This window comes from Manacus vitellinus, unplaced genomic scaffold (assembly GCF_001715985.3).
Source record: "Manacus vitellinus isolate BGI_N305 unplaced genomic scaffold, ASM171598v3 scaffold_12_pilon, whole genome shotgun sequence".
Classification (NCBI taxonomy): Eukaryota; Metazoa; Chordata; class Aves; order Passeriformes; family Pipridae; genus Manacus; species Manacus vitellinus.
This window is the reverse complement of record NW_021938949.1, coordinates 19,343,702-19,363,971: the sequence shown is the minus strand read 5'-3', so window position 1 is coordinate 19,363,971 and position 20,270 is coordinate 19,343,702. Positions and strand designations below refer to the sequence as shown.

At 48.0% G+C, this 20,270-nt stretch overlaps 2 protein-coding genes across 2 annotated transcripts in view; one reads left to right on the top strand and one right to left on the bottom strand.

Moving 5' to 3' along the window:
* TMEM204 (transmembrane protein 204) overlaps window positions 1-4,027 on the bottom strand; it is a 28,404-nt gene extending 24,377 nt beyond the window's left edge. Inside the window, exon 1 of the mRNA XM_008929537.3 lies at window positions 2,973-4,027. Within this exon, the coding sequence (XP_008927785.1) occupies window positions 2,973-3,252 (280 nt within the window). The 5' untranslated portion in view covers window positions 3,253-4,027. The remainder of the gene's footprint in view (window positions 1-2,972) is intronic.
* The window catches only part of IFT140 (intraflagellar transport 140), an 80,412-nt gene that overhangs the window by 59,660 nt on the left and 482 nt on the right, over window positions 1-20,270 (top strand). The window contains exons 19-29 of the mRNA XM_018067578.2: window positions 11,927-12,104; window positions 14,273-14,463; window positions 15,489-15,584; window positions 15,923-16,055; window positions 16,145-16,288; window positions 16,669-16,797; window positions 17,005-17,187; window positions 17,855-18,061; window positions 18,224-18,436; window positions 18,517-18,683; window positions 19,625-19,766. Coding sequence (XP_017923067.1) covers window positions 11,927-12,104; window positions 14,273-14,463; window positions 15,489-15,584; window positions 15,923-16,055; window positions 16,145-16,288; window positions 16,669-16,797; window positions 17,005-17,187; window positions 17,855-18,061; window positions 18,224-18,436; window positions 18,517-18,683; window positions 19,625-19,766 — 1,783 coding nt within the window. The remainder of the gene's footprint in view (window positions 1-11,926; window positions 12,105-14,272; window positions 14,464-15,488; window positions 15,585-15,922; window positions 16,056-16,144; window positions 16,289-16,668; window positions 16,798-17,004; window positions 17,188-17,854; window positions 18,062-18,223; window positions 18,437-18,516; window positions 18,684-19,624; window positions 19,767-20,270) is intronic.

Below are 20,270 nucleotides of genomic sequence, written 5' to 3'. Positions count from 1 at the left end.
GGGCTGTGCTTCTACTACCTGTGGGCTTTTTTTAAAGCATTAAGAGATGCAGACAAAAGCATAATCTTCCAAAATTTTGGAACAGCTCTGAAACTACATCTCCATAACATTTGGCAAATGTTTTTGCCCATGCTTAGGTGACAGGAGAGTTGGGCTACCTGGCCAGGTTTCCTTCAAGTGTTCTGAAGAGGGGCTGTGCAGTCTGAGCTCGCAGTTAAGCCTTTAAGTTTGTATTGTCCAGTGGCTTGTTAGAAAAACTTAGATTGATGTCCTCATAGCTGATTCTCAGCATAAGTGAAGGTTTCAGATCTGAGAGTTTATTAGCACTAAAAAGTAGCCATCTCACCCCTCCATACATCTGCATCACTTGGCTCATGCTAGCAGCAGCACTTGTTTGACTCTGATACCACTGCTTAATCCAATGGAAAATATCCACCAAAAACCCCCTCCCGTCCCCACGTCCAAAACTTCCACCCCAGCCTGGGTGTTCTCTCGCTGTTAGTCATTGGAACTGTCCCAGAAGCTTTTCAGCATCACAGATGGTTGAAACAGAGGTGCAGGGTTGCACTGAGAGAGAGAGAAACAAAGAAGTGGATAAAGACAGCTGGAAGGGCCTGGGATCTCCCTTCCAGAAGCAGTGAGGTTTGAGGGACAGAGTTGAAGTGCTTTCCCCATGGATCAGTCACCCACACTTCTTGTGTTGTGCCTTGCAGAAATAGTTCACATTGTGATGCTTCCTTTCCCTATATTTTTAATATCATCTGCTCCTGTCCCTGGATTTTATTTTTTTTTTTGCTGTTTCTAGGAAGAAATTCTTCCCTTTGAGGGTGGTGAGGCCCTGGCACAGGCTGCCCAGAGAAGCTGTGGCTGCCCCATCCCTGGAAGTGTTCAAGGCCAGGTTGAACGGGGCTTGGAGCAACCTGGGCTAGTGGAAGGTGTCCCTGCCTGTGGCAGAATGAGATGAGCTTTAAGGTTCCTTTCACCCAAACCATTTGTGATTCTGTGATTTCAGTGGGAGAAAGAGCAGGCAGTGAAAAGTTGGTAAAAAACAGGTTCTAAGAATGTGCTTCTCTCTGCCAAGGGGCAAACCTGCTGTAGCAGTGCCTGTGGTTGGCTGTTACTTACAGTCTGCTCATACAGGAGTCTTCAGTGTATGGACAAGCAAAGTTCCCAAGGGTGTACAGTTTTTCTGTTGAACTGTAAGATAAATAACTTGCCCCCCTGAATATGTATTTCTGTGTATAAGTACATTTTTTTATATGAGCCAGATTATGGCCTTTTTTGCATTGCTATTGGCAGAACAGATTTTTTTATGTATTGTTCTACAAATGGTATCCAAAATACTATGTGGTAACGTAGTATTTCTTCCTTCATAAAGTTATTTTTTAAATGTGTGTATATACATACACAGACCTGCAAGTCTGTGATTTATCTACAACTGACAGATGAGGATTGCCATAGATATTACTAAAATAGTATGTGTTTCTTATTAGAGAAATTCCTTAGAATGACAAATCCATGGATGCAGAACAAGGCTCATACTGACCATGTGTACAGCCATGGAAACATAGCTGTCTTAAAAATAAATGCCACAGGTGTGTTTCCTACTGAGTTTGTCATGACGCAGCTGCAGAGTGGAGATTTTCCTTTAAGGGCTTTATCAAAATTCAGAACTGGCCTTTTGCTTACTATTTGCTTCCAGATTAAACAGGGAATGGATGCTTTATTCCTATGTAAATTGAGTTTCTGGGCTTGAAAGACCTCCTTTAAATTAGAATTTTTTAAGAGTGGTTGTCAGAGAATTCCTCTGGGCGCTTGACCGTGCTATAATTATTACTTTGAAATTTCAAGATTTTCTATCACACTATTCTATTTGGATGAGAAACTGCTGCCCAGACAGTTCTGCCATGAAACTGATACCTCTGATCTTTAGACACTGCTCACCTCCTGACCCACACACAGCAAGAAATACAAATTTTTGTGATAAAAGTGCTGCAGGAGACAAATTCACTGAGCAGGAGCTCATTCCAGTGTTGATTACAGAACATGTACTTTTACAATTCATGAATGATACACATTGTTCAAGTTAGAACATGGCTTATCAATATTAATTGGGGCAGTCATTCCAGGGATGAAGCTGCAGATACACATCAGGGAACTTTTTCCACAGTCCAATCCTTTTTATAATCTTTCAGTTAAAAAAAGGTATTGAAAGGGTCAGGACTTTAGAACAGTTGAGAAGTTTTCTGTTTGTGGTTTATGCAGGTTCAGTATTAGCAAATGTGCAAAAAATGTTCCTGCATAATTTTTTGGGGCAATATGATATGGAATGGGTCCACCTAAAAACACTTTTTAAAGAAATTCCTCTAATAGTTCTTTGTTGTGTCTCCAGAAGGATCAAGAAGAGTAGTTGCACATGTTAAGGCTTATCTCAATTTTACATGTTTTTACCAAAACTATTTCTGTCTTTTCTGCTCCTGGCATTTCCAACAAAAGCAAAGAGAAGGGAGAAATAACTCAGCATGTCATTGGAATACCTTCTTTGGGTTTTTTTTGTTTGTTTTATGGTATTCAGAGCAATTGTGGTTGGTGTTGTACTGAGCAAGAAGGGATATCGTATGGCAGGAGCCCGTGGTAAGAGAGAGAAGAGAGCCTGAGGTGTCTCAGAGCTTTGGGCTCACACTTCACAGGTGATTTTTTCAAAGCAGATCAGTCCCTAGGCTGTATAAACCAGACAGCACCATGCAGCATACTGGCTTTGAGGGGAGAGGAGAAGGAGTTCAGTTCATCACTGGTGGACATAATGATTCTTATTTCCTCAAATGAATTTATTTGAGGGTGAATGTGAAAAGGTGTTTAGACTAAGACAGTTAACAATGATTTCAGGGTTAGGCCATGAATCTCCTGGGGACCAGGTGCACCCTATTGATCGCGACCTGGCATCCGCAGAGAAGACAAGAGACTGCACTTACGTTTGACAGTGCTGCGAGACTCCTGGAACCCAGCCGACTCCGAACCCCAGCCCAGGGCTTCACACTCCTGCTCCTCCCCTTGCCCGTGCCTGGCACTGGTGCTTGCAGCCCCTCTGCTCCACTCTGCCAGCCAGCACATCCTCCAGAGCCCCACGCTGCGCTTCCGCCCGTCCTCCAGCGTCTGGTACACCCAGTTGGGGGTAAAGGCAGCTGCGTTGTTAAGGATCAGTGAGACCAGAGCTACCAACACAGCTGTGGCTACCAGTTTCTGGACAGTCATATCTGACTGTCAGCTTACTGCCAGTCTCTGATTGCAGATGACACAGGGTCCCAGTCAGCTGCAGCACATTGAAATGGGGCTGGGAACAGGCGGCTGCGCTGGGCGGTTATGGGGGGCTAGAGGACATCACCGTTCATTCTTGAAGTCAACTCCAGAGGGGTTTATGATCAAGGAAATGAGAATTTTGTGAGGTAGGTAGGAGAATTCCATAAAATAAGAACACAAAATAAGTCCTTCCTAGCGTTGACTTATCCACCTTCTTGCACTTTGATAAGTAGTGCCAGTCCCGTGGTGAACTGGGTGACAGGGAGGTCCATTCCGTGTTGGACGGGGTGAATCCGAGCAGAATCCAGTCTCGGGGCAGGAGAGCCTGAGCTGAGGCGGGGCAGAGGCGGGATGCTTGCCGGAGCCTGCCGAGCGCAGGGCCCTCCGAGCCAACCAAGCGCCTCTCCAAAAGCCTGGGTTTGGATGCAAACTTCAGAAAATCCTGCAAACGGTGACAGATGTCATTCTCTCAAAACCAAGCTGAGCCAGAGAGGAATGCGGTCATCCCAAGTCTGGAGTATCTCGAGGGGGCTGCTCTGCCGTGTCCCTCTCCGAAGATCCGAGCTGTGAGTGCCGGGAGCAGAACAGCCACTGCAGTGAGGAAAAGGCCCCCCCACCTCCCCACCAAGAGGAAATGGCTGTTTTTGTGGCTGTTTTTGGTAAGCCTCAGGGCGTAGTCGACTGCAACAAACAGAGCCACTACCACGGCAGTCAAACATTAACAGGATGTGTTTCCTGAAAGGAAAAGACTATGGAGACTTCTAAAGTTTTCCCTCCTCCCCTCGGAGAGCCCCCTCCCCCCCTCACGCCTCCTCCCCTTCCCGCGGCCCCAGCGGAGCTGCCCGGACCCGCAGCGGCTGGGGGAGCCCGGGGAGCACAGCGGAGCTCCTCGGGAAAAGGAGAGAAGGAACCCCCAGCTCCAAACCTCGGAGCATCAGCTCCGTGCAAGCAGATTGAGAGGGTTATTGAAATACCTTTTACTGGAAGCAGAACAATATTGGGGTTCAGTGTTGGACAGCGCGACGAAAGCGCTATGGGGCTGCACTGCTGTCCCCGTGCTCTCTGCACCACTGGGAGGAAACGTGGCAGATAAATAGGAAGTATAAAATCTCGAGACTCAACCCGATAAACAGACCGGTCTGGGGGTGTCTGCAAAGGCAGGGACAAGTGCTCGGGGGCGAGTGAGGCTGAGAGTCGCTGCACTGCTCCGGGGGTGGCACAGCCTGAGCCCGTCCCGGCACCGCAGAACCTCGAGGGGGGCTGCCCACCCCGCAGTGCCCAAGGGATGGAAGCGCCGCTCCCAGATATTTGAAGGGATGTCCCAGTTGACGGCCCAGCACGGAATGCACAGGGCAAGGCAGGTGCTGCTCTGATAAACGGGTTAAAGAGAGTCGTTGAGGGCATTCCAAACTGTCCTTGAACATGGATGTTTGCAGAGCGGTCTTGCCCAGGCTGGCTCTCCAGACGGCTCTTTGCTGTTCCATCCGCTGCCACGGCAGGACCGAGACGAGGACAGGGATGCCGCGGGCACTGCCCTGCGGCGGCGGCCGGGCCGTACTGCCGGGGGTGGTGCCCTTCGTGAGCTGAGCCTGGCGAATTTCTTCGGGCTGCCAAAATACCGCTCGAGGCGTAGCATTAACTCGGAGCCGGTGCTCTGAAAGCGCGACACTGCGGTCAGCAGCCTGGAGAGGGAGTGCTGAGGAGCCCCGGCACAGAGCTGCGCCCGAGGGGCTGGCACAGGAGTACACATCACTGCAATCCATAACCTGAGATGAGAAACTGGTCTGATTTTATAGCAGCTGTGTCTGACCAGGTTAGAGACTTCACCCCTAACTGGCAGATCTGCAGCGACCCAATACACAAACTGGTCAGAAATTTTTTGCAAGGCTACGTTTTATTTTCTAAGACTTGTTGCTGAGAGGAGGGGGAAAGTACCAGTGAAGGTCATATGCCCCAATAATTAGTTTACAGCTATTGGAGTTGAATGTACTAGCCTGGCTGTGAACTCACCCCTTCTCCATGAGCTTGGATAATTTTTAAATGAATTTAAATGAATTAAGCTTTATATTTTTATTTATATTAATTTAATATTTAAATGAATTAAATTAATTCAATATGTACTTTGAACATCTTCATCCTTGAGAGTACTATAGCATCTTTGGTTTCTCTTTTTCCCTGTGATTGGTGATGTTTCTGTACCTCTCCTGTTTTAAAACTTTCAATATAAACACACTTGTATCTGCCATTCTTCAAAGAAATTTCCTACAAGCAATGACCATATTTTCATATTTTATAACCGTTGGATTATTTGTTTTTATGATTCTATGTTTATTTTAAGCCAGGGATTCGGCAGCAAGGCAGGGGATGTTTATATGCAGATAACGCCAGGAGAGATTTACCTTTAGGGAAAAATCACACACCTACTTCTGCTCCCTCCTGTATTTGATTTCTGTGATTTATTGAAGTCTAAGTGTGTAAGTGTGTATTTTCAGCAGGGCACAAACTTCCTTCGCATGTTACATGTTAAAAAAAATAATTATATTTTACAAAGGCTGAACAAATCAGTCTAATCATAGAATCATAAAAGTTGGAAAAGATCAAGTCCAACCATTCCCCCAGCACTGCCAAGGCCACCACTGACCCATGTCCCCAAGTGCCACATCCACACAGCTTTTAAATCTCTCCGGGAATGGTGACTCCACCTCTGCCCTGGGCAGCTGTGCCAGTGCCTGACCACCCTTTCCATGAAGAAGTTTTGCCTAATATCCAGTCTAAGCAGTCTGGAAATCATTCTGACTTAATAAAAAAATAAAAAATTACCTTAGTGAACACCCTTTGCCGACAAACAGGCAGCAGGATGTGCACTGTGTTCCGTAGGGCACACAGTGCTATAAGACACATGGAGCAATCTCTTGGTGTTGGTTTTATCTGGGTAAGTTTGGAGCAAAGCTGTGTGTTCCATGGGATATTACAGACACATTCTGTAAAGATGTTGGTGTTTTATCAGATGCTCTGTTTCCACCAGGGAAGAGTTTTTAGGAATAACCTTATCAGCTTTCATATATGAAAAATGCCTGACGTTGCTCAGAGCAGCTCATATCATTAACACTGAGTTTCACTGGACCATTACAACTTTTCATCTATTACTTAGTTCCTTGTTGTCTTTTAGTCCCGCTGAAAGACACAACCAGAATCCCACAAATGCATTTTAAAAGCACCAAAGCTAATTTAGCTACATCAGAAAAAAACTCATTTTCTCAAGTCCTGAGAGTTTTCCAGTCTACTGGAAGGTGTCCCTGCCCATGGCAGGGAGTTGGAATGAGATGGTCTTTAACATCCTTTCTGACCCAACCATTCGGTGTTTCTGTGATTATCACCTGTAACATAATGTTATAGGATACAATAATATCTTGTTATATATAATATAATGTTATCCATAATATCTATATGGTAGGGTCCAGTTCAACAAAGTGGGGCCCAGATTGGAAAGAGAGATGCTTTTTTTACCCTGATCCTGATCAATGTTCATTTTCCAAATAAAACCCATTAAATAGAGGGAGAGAGGTTTTGTATTTCGATGCTTCAGACATATAAATCTCCAGCACTTCTAGATAATATTCCATTTATGGGAGTTTTTCTTTAAACTTACAAGCAAAACAGGCAATGAAAAATACATGGGAAAAGAAGGTTTTATGAGATCAGATTGCAGGCACTACAAACACAGTTCTGTGGAAAAATAGATGGGAAAGGTCAGATACAAAACCAACAACTTTTTCATCAAATACGTGGTAAAACTCTTAAGAGTGTCCACTCTTAAGAGGTGTCAGCATTTGCTTCCCAGATCCCTGGCGCTGTGGATGTGGCCTGGAGCCTGGGGGATAGTGTATCCTTGTGCCTCATGGGATGCTCGGGATGCATTCCCGTGGCTCTGCTCCTGCTGCTGCTCCGCCTGGGCTTCATTAAGTTCCCAGCTTTGGCTGATGAAATACAGATGTGAGAGGCTTTCCAGGGGGGAGAAAAGGAGGAGGAGGGGAAGAACAGGAAATTCCCAGAGCCAGAGTCAGTGGGAGGGTAAAACATTACTTGGCATTTTATATGGACAGCAGGGCCGGGCCTGGAAAGGACAGTTGCTGCCTTTTAGGGATGCATGGACAGATCCATATTTCTCGCTACAGTAGTGGCTGCTGGGAGATAAACTGTGGTCTTCCCTGGGATTTATATGAACCTGTTCTGCACCTCCTGTTTCTTGTTCTTTCACCACCCCCACATCCATCTGCCCACATTCCTCAGGGGCAGCAAAACTTGCCTTGGTTCTGGAGATGTGTACCTGCCAGGGAGATTGTGCATCTCACAGCCGAGGCTGGTCTTCTGAAACAGAGACACATGGAAGCGCATTGTGGATGCTCCCAGGATCCCTTCCCCCTTTCCCTTCCCCTTTCCCTTTCCCTTCCCTTTTCCCTTCCCCTTCCCCTTCCCCTTCCCTTTCCCCTTCCCCTTCTCCTTCCCTTTCCCCTCCCCCTTCTCCTTCTCCTTCTCCTTTCCTTCTCCTTCTCCTTCTCCTTCCTTTCCCTTCCCTTCCTCCCCCTTCTCCCTGCCTGCTCCTGCTGGGTACCATGAGTGCTACTATTCATTTGGATGGCAAATCTCTAACAAATAATGTGGTGTTATAAAAAGTGTCTGTTGTCCCTGGTCACTGCAGTGTGGAGGTGCTGGCAGTGGCTTTGCAGGGTGAAGGTAAAACAGGTTCTGTCTGAAGTTCCCCACGTCTTTCTTCAGGGGCTGTGGAGGATCGGTCCCATGGATCAGTCCCACTGTCCTGGCCCCAGCCGGGTTTGGGAACATGGATCTGGTGTGTTATCCCCTAGGGTTTTGGTGACACAGGGTCTGTGCCATTGCTCAATGCTCTGTGGTGGTCTGTGGTTTGTGCCTGTCAAGTGAGACCCTCTGTAGTAGTTTGATTTTGTAAAGTACTTTGGATTTTTTTGTGTTTCACAGGGTGGTGTTTCTCTGGCACCTTTCTAGATTTTTAATAAGATATAATAAACAATATATTCAAATCATAAATACAAACAAATACATTGATGAGGACAAGAGGAAATGGCCTCAAGCTGTGCCAGGGGAGATTTTGGTTGAATATTGGGGAAAATGTCTTCATGGAAGGGATTGCCAGGCATTGGAACAGGCTGCCCAGGGCCATGGTGGAGACACCATCCCTTCAGAAAGTGTGTGGATGTGGCACCTGGGGACATGGTTTAGTGATGAACACGGTGGTGATGCTGGATTGTTGGTTGGACTCGATGATCTGAGAGGGTTTTTCCAACCTTGGTTTGTCTGTGATTCTGTGATTCCATGTAATGGATGCAAATGGATGTTGCTGTGTCAGAAATACTTGTGTACCTCAGCAGCAGTAGGGGGAGTGTGGTGCTAAGATGAAAGGTCTCCCAAAGCAGAAACAGTTGTCTAGTATTTTGCTCCATGAAGAAAATTGCAATAATACGTGTATGCAGTGTCCTTCTTATGAGAGATGTGTCTGCTGGAGAAAACCAGCCTCTGCTGCAGCTCCACAGGGACCAGGGAGGGCTTGGCTGTGGGCTTTGCCCTGTGCAGCTGCTGACCAAACCCAGGGGGTTACAGGAGTCCTCTGGGCGCAGCAGGGCTGGGTTCCTTAGGTGAAACACTCCTTCAGGTGGTTCTGGAGGGCAGAGGCAGGAGAAGGGATGGTCAGAGGGAGGCAATGGTCTCACGTGTCATGGGTACTTGTGCTGGTGAGCTGCTCTGATCATGTCTCTTAGAATCATGGAATGGTTTGAGTTGGAAGGGACTTTAAGGACCATCTAGTACCAACCTCCTGCCATGGGCACAGACACCTTTCTTTGGTGTCCCTCGTGTCTCTTGCTGTGGTCTCTGTGCTGGATGAGTCAACGCAAGCTCAGCTCTGCTCTCCTCTGAACACTCCCAAATTCAGTGTCTTTGGTCAGGTTTGACCCCAGTGTGCTCATCCCTAGCTGGGGCTGGCAGGATAAAACCAACCACAGAGCACATTGACTGGAGAAGTTTCTCCCTCTGAGTTTGTTGCTGCTCCCACACAGCCTGGAGCCTCTCAGGTTCATTTGGCAAATGGTTTGGAGTGGAGGGAGAAGGGGTGGGATGGCAGAGCCCCAGCTCCTCAGGGCAGAGGCACCTGGGTGTCCAGGTGGCCCACAGACAGGTTGAGGGGGGCAAGAGCTCCCAAAGAGGAGTCCTGGGGAAGCAGCTCCCGCTGAGTTTTGACATTGGCAGGAGCTGTTGCCATCCAGGAAAGCATAACGGAGCCGAGATGATGAGCAGCATCTCCCAAATCCTGCTGTGACTCTCGCACGCTGTTATCTTTTAACTTTGTACTTTAAAATACAGTCTGTTGTCTGTTTCCTTTCAAAAGTTTCCACTCCCTGTAGTCTAAATAAAAATCCTCATCCGCTCTCCTGTTCGAGCCCATGAACTCTCATCTTCCTGCACGGAGGGACTACTGAGCTGTCAGAGCTCTGAAAAATAAAGACTTTGATTTCCTTTCAGAAACTCACTGTTAGTCAGCTTGACAAAACCCAGCACAGACGTGCGTTCCTTCTCCCAGAGCCAAATGGCTGTTGGCAGCTTCTTCTGGCACACTGCAGAGCTTGGAAAATGTATTTCTTCCCCCTGTGTGCTGTGAAGTGCAGCTATGCCCAGCTTTTCCTAGGGACAGAACTCACTGGCCATGTTGATCACAGCTGGGTGACCATAACTAGCATCATGTTAATCATGTCAATGTTCTTTAAAGGTGTTTTTCCCACTTTTCCCAATTCCAGGTGGCTGGAATAGAAGAGAAACCAGTTCCATCTTTTCAGAAATTAGGAAGGTCACATCTGCTGACACAAGGAATCATTTCTGTACTGAGTGGCACAGAAGGATCTAGTGCTGGTTTCTGTCAGGCCCTTCCACGTCATGCTTTTCTAAACCAGCTAGAGGGGGGACATTTTCCCTTCTGATCCTGCTTTATTTTCTCTGCACTGTTTGGCCTTGATGAAGTCTATGTCACATATTTATGCTGATTACTACCTGAAAGCTTTATACCAGTGGCACTGTAAATAAAAGATGCTCTAATTGTAAAGTAAATTAGGCAAAATATATTTCCTGTGCCTTTCTTTAGTGCAAGTGTCGGAGAGCACGTCGTGGCTCTCCTGCTCTGCTGCTTCCCGGTTAGTCACTTTCCCCTGTTTATGCAGGGCTTTCCCACAGCTGCTGCAAACACATTCTTCTTACTTACATTTTAGTAAGAAGAAAACTGGAAGGGAATTTGGTGGCAGGACTTGAAATGCTGTTCTATTCTATTATTTTCTTCTTTTTTTCCCCTGCTTTTATAATTTAGATCTTCCTGCCGTGGTGGTGCCTGAGCACTGCACTGTGGGGGTGCCTGGGCACCCCCTCTGCTGGGGGTGGTGTGCTGAAAAAAACCATATTTTCAATGCTCACAGCTTTTATTAGTCAAACAGATTGCATGTAATTCTGAAGAGCCTCGAATGTGAATAGAATGTGTGCAAATCTTTGCTTGTCCCCCACTGTGATGGTCAGTTGTGTCATGGTCCTACTGTGCCTGCCATTCCTGCCGGGAGTGTGGTACTTCACCCGTCCCTGCCTTGCCTGGGCAGAAGACTTTGCAGTGGGTAACTGTGAGCTTGTAGCTCTGACTAGTTCTCATTCTGTGCATCACAAAGCTCAGTTTTGCCAGTTTTATGCAAGTTTTAAAGTAGAACATGACTGTTTGGTCAGTTGTTTCCTCGTTCCCTGAGTGCAACTGTTTGGCTCCCAGTAGCTGTTCCATGTTTGAACTACTCAGGACAGCAGCAGGATGTTTCCAGAGTGAAGTTTATGTACATAAGACTTTTCTCCTGCTTTTAATTCTGATTTCTGAACATTGACTTGGGGGTATTGTCAGCAAGAACCACAGAGATGGGCACTTTATGTATGTGCAAACACAGAATCACGGATGGGTTTGGGTGGGAAGGGACCTTAAAGACCATCTAGTTCTATCCCCTACCATGGGCAGGGACACCTTCCACTAGACCAGGTTGCTCCGAGATCCGCCCTTGGATACTTCCAGGAGTGGGGCAACCACAGCTTCTCTGGACAACCTATGCCAGGGCCTCGCCATCCTCCCAGGGAAGAATTTCTTCCCAATACCCAATCTAAATCTCCCCTTTTTCAGCTTAAAGCCATTCCCCCTTGTCCTGTCACTCCAGGCCCTTGTCCACAGTCCCCCTCTAGCTCTCTTGGAGCCCCTTTAGGCCCTGGAAGGGGCTCTCAAGTCTCCCTGGAGCCGTCTCTTCTCCAGGTGAACACCCCCAGCTCTCCCAGTCTGGCTTCAGAGGTGTAACTGCAGTTGTTTAGACATTGGTGCAAATCAAACCCCACAATGTTTCCTTAAGCCTGGGGTCATCAAGCTCAAGAACTGCCCTTTGTGTGTGAGCCTGTTTCTGTTCCTCTGCAATCTTCACAGAGCACCTGGAGTCTCTGTGGCACCCACTGAGCCCTGATGGTTCCCCTGTCGCTGGCTCTCCTTGCCCCTCCCCTGCCTCCCCCAACACTGTTTCAGCTCTGCTCTTCTCTCCCGCAGTGAGGCCGTCTGGGAGAGCATGGCTCGCATGTGTGTGAGGACTCAGAGGCTCGACGTTGCCAAAATCTGCCTGGGGCACATGGGCCACGCCAGAGGAGCCAAGGCACTGCGGGAGGCTGAGCAGGAGCCGGAGCCCGAGGCCAGGGTGGCCGTGCTAGCCATCCAGCTGGGAATGCTGGTAAATCCTGAGCTGGGCAGGGTTTATATCACAGTTCTGCTCTCATGTGAAAAACTGCTGAATGAAAGAAACTGCTCACTAAAGGAGACATCTTTTAAGGATGGTTTATGTGTGAAGCATTTAACAGAAAACCTGTTATCTTGAGGCATAAGTCTCTTTCAAGCTTAATCATTCTAGTTTTGAATGCATTAAAAAGTGATGTATTTTATTGTAGCTAAAATGTTTCCACAAACATATTTTAAGGTCTGAGATGGGAAATGCAAGTTACATTTTGACATGTTTATTTGTAGAGTGAAAGGCTAGAGCTGTGTGCTGCCACAGAGCGAGGGCTGGCCCGAGGTGTTGAAGGAGTTTAGGCAAAATAGATGTTTCTGTTGGGGCTGGAGAGCTCTGGTCAGTCACATTCACTGCCTGTGCTGTCCCAGGGATACCTGGTCACCCAGATTTCCATCCTGTGTGAGCAAGAACTTGGCTGGATCCCACCCAGCCAGAGGTCATGGTCAGGCTGCTCCCCAGAGTTTGGTGTATGGGACAACTGTCCCTCATTCCTCCACCTGGAGCCCAGCCTGGCAGCAAATGCCCCAAAGTGGACCTTGCCTTTCCCATGTGTCTGTGTCTGAGCCCACCTTCCCTGACTGCCAAGAGAATGGAGATCTAAGCTGGGTTTGAGACCAGCATTGTCATGTGGATTGAAAATTGAGTGGTGCTGTTGAATTAGAGGTGCGTGTATTCCACTCATTCACATCTTCATCAATGATCCGTAATAAAAACACATATTTCTAGTTTGGGAACCATAAGACATCCAGGCATCTCATCTGTAAGAGGGAAAAACTGGGAAAGAATTGATTAAATACCCCACAGTCTATAGGAAATAATGATAAAAAATGGCAAAGTGCTATGACAGCAAAAATCTGATTAGGGCTGTGTTTGAGGAGACGCCACATCCTGAGGCCTAGGTTTGGTAACTCCTGTCTGTGTATTCAGGGAGCTACAGCTGGAATGTGATGTCCACCCTTAAGTATCTCATTAGTAGAAAAAAATGTTGATGAACTGGAAGAAGTTCAGAGAAAACCAGTGCAAATTGTTCAGCTCTTGGAAAAGTTTCACAGGCAAGGAAATCTTTAAGATGGCCCAATAGTTAGAATTTGGCCTGAAAAGGTGTTTAGCAGTCTACAACTATTTGAAGATCATAAATGCTGGAGAGACAGAGAGTAACTATTCTGAGTTAAAATTAAGAAAAAAAGAAAAATTCAAACTAAATGTTTGGGAAAGCTTCCTGGCAGAGAAAGCCACGAGGCTGAAAAGTGTCAGTGCTTCTTCACTGGGATATTTAGATCTGTTGGGAGAGGTGGAGGGGAACTGCAGCAAAACAAATGCAGTTCTACTGTTTTTTTCCATTTCGTACAGAGTCCTAGGGCAGGCATCTTCCTTTTCCACTTTCTATGCTTTTTTGAATTTGAAACAATGAGACAGAAACTATTTTTCTGTCTTGGACAGATAATCTCAATTTACTAAATATAGTGTTCAGCTGGACAGCAGTTGGGTGGAGCAGGAAAATGCTCCTTCCACAGGAGTGAGCACCTCTCAGAGTGTAAAAATAATAGTTCCAAATTTGCTCGCCTTTGCGTCAGCATCAGCAAAGCCCTCCTGTTCTAATTCTGTCATAAACTGATGGCATTTATTCCAAGGAATGCAGTTCAGTTGTCCACGAACAGCATTGCTGCCTCTCAGACCTGCGGGGAGGTCACAGGGGTTCCCTTGGCTCGTAGCACATGAATTCCAAAACCCCAATTGCCAGGACCTTCTCCCAGGCCTCACCCTGGATGGGCAGCATGGCTGTATCCCCCCCAGCATTTCTCCCTTGTCTGGTGGTCCACACTCCTGATGGCAGCGTTTAATCATCCATGTCTTGCTCCTGTCACCCCCTAGTTGATCCCATACAATAAATGCCAGGATCTGAGTGCTTTCCTTATTTTTACATAAACATCCTGTTTCCCAGTAACGTGCTATTCCAGGCTACGTATATGTAGTTGTTGAGCCCCCTGCCTGAGCGGTTGTTGCTCCGATGGCACTGCAGTGCCCTGCACAGGTGACGTGCTCCGTGGTGCCCGTGGGACCCATGTGAGGCGTGGGCGCGGCTGACGGGATTTCGGGTGTTTCCCCCGCAGGAGGATGCAGAGCGACTGTACAAGGCCTGCGGACGGTTCGACCTCCTGAACAAGTTCTACCAGGCCTCCAACCAGTGGCAGAAGGCCCTGGAAACGGCCGAGGCCCAGGACCGGGTCCACCTGCGCACCACCCACTGCAACTACGCGAAGCACCTGGAGGCAGCCGGGGAGCAGAGCCTGGCGCTCGCCCAGTAAGCACCGGCCTGGGACACTTGGAGCCTTCTCCTTGTGCAGGCAGGCAAAGGGGGACGTCTGATGGTGATAATTAATTAAAGGCTTTTCCTGTTTCTGGTGCTTTCTACCTCACAGAGTGAAAGCATTCCCAGTGAAACTTCACAGTACCTTCTCAGGCAAATAACGTGTAGTGTCAGAAAGGTCAAGAGTCTGTCAGGGCCAGGAGCTGAACCCCACTCATATCCAATCCTGTGCTTGTCGCTGGAAGACCACTTCCCTCTTTTCCTTCCTTTTCCATGACAAAACCACTTGTTTACTTTTCCTGAGAGTCCCAGACACAACTGCTGGAGCAGAATTTAGTTTGCCTTGGTTGCTTCTGTTGTCTGGTCCTCTCCTGTGACCGCTGAGTCCATGAGAAGCTAAGGGAGGGGATTTTTAATGTCTTAGATTTGTTGTCTGAAATCTTGCTTTTTATATGAGTTTTACCATATGAAGTCTCCATAATAATACTAATACTAATGATGATAACAATGATGATGACAGTAATAATAATACAATAATATCACTGCTGTTCAGAGTCAAAGCAGAGCTCTGCTGTGCTCAGGCAGACCCACTGGGGGCCATGGCGGGCAGAGGGGTGAGGAAAGGTGGGTGCTGGGCTAAGGGCAGTGGCAGAGGCTGATGTTGCAGTGGGTGGCAGAAAGATGAGGCGCAGTGTGGAGCCCGGGGCTCTTGTGACCTGTTCAGCCAGATGTGCTTGGTGTTTAGGGAACTTTCTGGAATATTTCTTTGGGCCAGCACTTTTGAAGTATTTACTGCCCTGTGGTCACAGATCACACCTCCCTCATTCCGGTACCATTGAACTTTTAATTTTTGATGATGGTGGTGGACTGCAACTGGTCTTACAGTGAACTTATACAACTGAAGCAGTCGTTGCCAGTGTTGTCAGTGGATGGCTGGCAAACAAAAATGGATGTTTTACATAGAAAGTGAGCTAGTAAAGAACATTGTCATTTCACATGTAATATGTTCTTCTCCACAGCTATGAGAAGTCAGACACACACAGGTTCGAGGTGCCCCGAATGCTCTCTGAAGACTTACAAGCCCTGGAGAACTATGTCAACAAGATGAAAGACAAGTCAGTGCTAGCTCATTCCTTCTCCCGCATGGGGCTGTCAGGTCTGAAATACAACTCATGATGAAAGCAGGGATGGAGGAGTGTGACTCCTCTCAGCCACATTCAACCCCTGCCTCATCCATGTTATGATCCTCCCACAGCTTTTCAAGATTATCTTGCTTAAGAACTGCCACACTGGTTCTCCAGGCTGACCTCCTGTATAGTGCAGACCTTGCAGTGTCACCCTTGGGTTGAGGTGAAGCCTGTGTTCTAAAAAACTCATCTAGTCTGTATTCAAGCTCTCCAGAAGTGAAAAACACAGCCTCTTGTTACTGCAGTCAATACCATTGCTTTTCCAGGAGCTTGTGGAAGTGGTGGGCGCAGTACCTGGAGAGCCAGTCAGACCTGGAATCCGCGCTGCAATACTATGCACTGGCTCAGGATTACTTTTCCCTCGTCCGTGTCCACTGCTTTCAGGGCAACATTCAGAAGGTGAGGCAGCCTACTCCCACCTGCTCCCAGAGCTCTCATTCCTGGGATGGGCACAGGCACCAAGTAAAGCCATGTGATGCCCTTTGCAGGCTGCTGAAATTGCAAACAAGACAGGGAACTGGGCAGCCTCCTACCACCTGGCCCGGCAGTACGAGAGCCAGGAGGACATCAAACAGGCCGTGCACTTCTACACCCGGGCCCAGGCCTTCAACAATGCCATCCGCCTCTGTAAGGTACGGGGGGAGGGACAGCTGGCCCCAAAACCAGCACACAGGGAAGGCAGAATGAGGTGTTTGTGCCCATTCTCTCCCGTGAGACACTGCCTGCTCATGGACAGCCCACGGTGAAGGTGCTCCTGTTTTCTGCTGCCATCTTCTACCAAAGGTGGATCAATGCAGCTTTGGTGGTTTGGGACAGTATTTTGTTGTACAGCTCATCAGAAACTGCCTGAAAGAAATTACCATAATTGAAGCTCAAAGTCACTGGAGTTATAGAGGTTTTACACAGAAGGGGGTGATGGTATTATACTGTGTGACAGCACAAAGCCACAGCCTTGCCAGAATTACAAAACTTGTGTCTGCACACCCCGAGCCAAACCTTTGCTTTTGAACAGGCAAACAATTTAGATGATCAGCTGATGAACCTGGCTCTCCTGAGCTCACCAGAAGACATGATAGAGGCAGCCTGCTATTATGAGGAAAAGGGGGAGCAGATGGACAGAGCTGTCATGTTATACCACAAGGTAAATATTTTTTTAGTAAAAACTCTCAAACCCTAAACAAAGCAGTTCCTACAGCAGAGGAATGTTAAATTAACTGTAGTTCTTACTATATCCTGATGATTAGTCATTTCTTTGTGGTGGGTAATGCTTTATTAACCCTTTCCAGGGCATCCTGTGAACTGGCTCTGTAGTACTTTAGTCTTTGAAGCCTCATTCGTAATTTTGCAGGCAGGACACTTCTCCAAAGCCCTGGAGCTGGCCTTTGCCACGCAGCAGTTCGGGGCCCTGCAGCTCATTGCTGAGGACCTGGATGAGAAGTCAGACCCGGCCCTGCTCGCCCGCTGCTCCAGGTTCTTCGTGGAACACGCTCAGTATGAGAAGGCAATGGAGCTGCTCCTCACGGCCAAGAAGGTGAGCTGAGCCCTCTGGCTCCCCCTGCACAGGTAGAGGAGGTGTGTACCTGCATACAGACATTTATCTGCACAGGTAAACAGATACACAGAGACACTTGCAGGGTTTAAAGTTTCCTCTCAAGCCAAGGACTCAGCACCTTGCCAGAGTGCTGGGTACCAGACCCATCCTGTGCCCACTCCTCTGGCTGCCTTTCTGCCATGTTCTGCAAGGGCACAGTAGCCCTTTTCTGGGCTAAAAGCTCTTGTATAACCTAGTCAGAATTTGTTCCAATAAGGGAAGTACCAAAATATTTCACAAAGTCTTTCAATTTATTTGTACTTGCTGAAAACCTAATGTTATCAATCATGCCTAACAAATCTGAATTAATCTTGTATGACTGAAAATTCAGAGTCCAAATGACTCAATCTTCAGTGGCAGCCTTGTGTCCACTGAGAGAACAGGTGAGAACCAGTGGTGTCATGGAAGAACAAACATGTTCTTAGCAAACAAAATGGGACAGTGTGTGCCTGAACAGGGGCTGACATCGGGGCATGTAACTACACCCGTGTTCCAGAGCATCCTCAGCTGCTTTTGTGTGTAGCTGGTTTCTGTAGGTTACACTACAAGCAACGTGAGGTATCACAGTAGTGTTTGCAACATCTCATTGCTCCCTTGCTCCCACCAGTACCACGAAGCTCTGCAGCTCTGCCTGGAGCAGAACATGACCATCACCGAGGAGCTGGCTGAGAAGATGACGGTCTCCAAGGACTCCCAGGACCTCCCTGAGGAGTCCCGGAGGGAGCTGCTGGAGCAAATTGCCGACTGCTGCATGAGACAAGGCAACTATCACATGGCCACAAAGAAATACACACAAGCAGGAAATAAGTTAAAGGTCAGCCTGGATGGCCTCAAAACAAGGGTGTTTTGAAAAGTAAACCTTGGAGCAGACTTCCTACAGTAACTACCCAGACAAAGCTTCTGAGCCATCTTGCCTGGTGTTTTTGCATTCACAGTATTTTCCCTCTCTCCCCCGTGCCCCCATTTCCATTGCCAGGCTATGAGGGCACTGCTGAAATCTGGGGATACCGAGAAAATTGTCTTCTTTGCGGGAGTTTCCAGACAGAGAGAGATTTACATCATGGCAGCCAACTACCTGCAGTCGCTGGATTGGCGTAAGGATGCAAAGATTATTGCGAACATCATCAGCTTCTACACCAAAGCAAGGGCCCTTGACCTCCTGGCAGGTTTCTATGATGCGTGTGCTCAGGTACTGCCCATTCTGTGACTGCTGAACGTTTGGTTTGGTAGCTCTGGAGCAAGACCTTCATCTCCTTTCTCCTCTTGCAGGTAGAGATTGATGAGTATCAGAGCTATGAGAAAGCCCACAGAGCGCTGGCAGAAGCCTACAAGTGCCTTTCCAAGGCAAAGGCCAGAAGCCCTGTGGAACAGGAAAGCAAACTTGCCCACCTGCAAAGCAGGATGACCCTGATGAAGCGGTTCATCCATGCTCAGAGGTGAGCTGCAGCACACGGAGCATGGAAACTAAGTGACAGAAATATCCTACCAGAACAGAAGTTGTACCAGCACCTGCAGTTAAAAAAATAATTTGCAGCCTCGCTTCTAAAAGCTGGTGGGACACTTTTCTGGCAGGGAAACCATGACGTGATTTTTAGAAGTGCTGTTGACATTAAAGGTGGAAAGGCAGCCTGAAAGAGAAGGAAGTGTCTGGAGCAAGGGAGGTGTAGCCAGAAAGGTGATTATCACAGAATGGTTTGGGTTGGAAGGGACTTAAAGACAATCTTGTTCCACCGCCTGCCATTGGCCGGGACACCTTCCACTATCCCGGTTCCAAGCCCCGTCCAACTTAGCCTTGGACACTTCCAGGGATGGGGCAGCCACCGCTTCTCTGGGCAACTGTGCCAGGGCCTCACCACCCTCACAGCCAGGAATTCCTTCCTAATACCCAACCTCCATCTACCCTTCTTCAGCTTAAGGCCATTCCCCTTTGTCCTGTCACTTCAGGCCCTTGTCCAAAGTGCCTCTCCAGCTCTCCTGGAGCCCCTTTAGGCCCTGGAAGGGGCTCTCAGCTCTCCCTGGAGCCTTCTCTTCTCCAGGTGAACACCCCCAGCTCTCCCAGCCCGGCTCCAGAGCAGAGGGGCTCCAGCCTTGGGAGCATCTCCATGGCCTCCTCCGGACTCTCTCCAGCAGCTCCACATCCTTGTGCTATTGTTCCCCATATCTGGAGGCAGCTCTGCAGGGGAGTCTCACCTGAGGGGGCAGAATCCCCCCCTCCCCTGCTGCCCACACTGGGGGATCAGCCCAGGACATGGAGGAATTCTGGGTTTTGTTTGGGTTTCTCTCATGAAACGTAATTCAGCAAAACCTCTTCCCTGTCCTTGGCCTGACAAGCTGAACACTCCCTGGGCTGTGACAGTTGCCTTTTGCCCTTTACTAGAGTTTACCCTGAGGACCCCAAGGAAGCAGTCAGGCAGTGTGAACTGCTCCTGGCTGAGCAGGACTTTGACGATGCCCTCCGGCACGGAGATGTTCTGGGATTTCTGCTTCAGCATTATGCACAAGTGGAGGAATTCCACATGGTGAGTGAAGCCTTAATTCTTCCAACCTACAGAGCCCATACTGTACACCTGTGCAGCCTGGTGGAGCGTGGCTCTCACAGAGGTAGGCATTCCACAGCAGGAGCTGAACTGCACAGCGGGGTGGGGCACAGCTCAGGAACTACGTATTTTTCACTTCATGGGATGCAAAGAGAAAAAGAAAGCTCCCATCACACAGAGCAAAAATGGTGGTGGATTCTTAAGCATTCCCAGTTATGAGAACAGAGGGTCTGTCTGGGTGAGTGCCTCAGCAATCACACCACACTGTGTTTGCCACCTGGCCAGAGAAAAAAGCAAACTGTAAAATTGCAGTTATTTGAGGAAATGGTGAATCACTCCTTCAGGGCAGATGTGCCACACCCCCCCAGTGCTCCCACTGAACTGTGACCTGCTGCTGTGATGGAAGGTGAGGATGCCAAGGGCAAGTTCCTCCAGCTGTGCTGATTAACCTCATTTCTGATGTGAAAAGCACATTAAATGGATTAC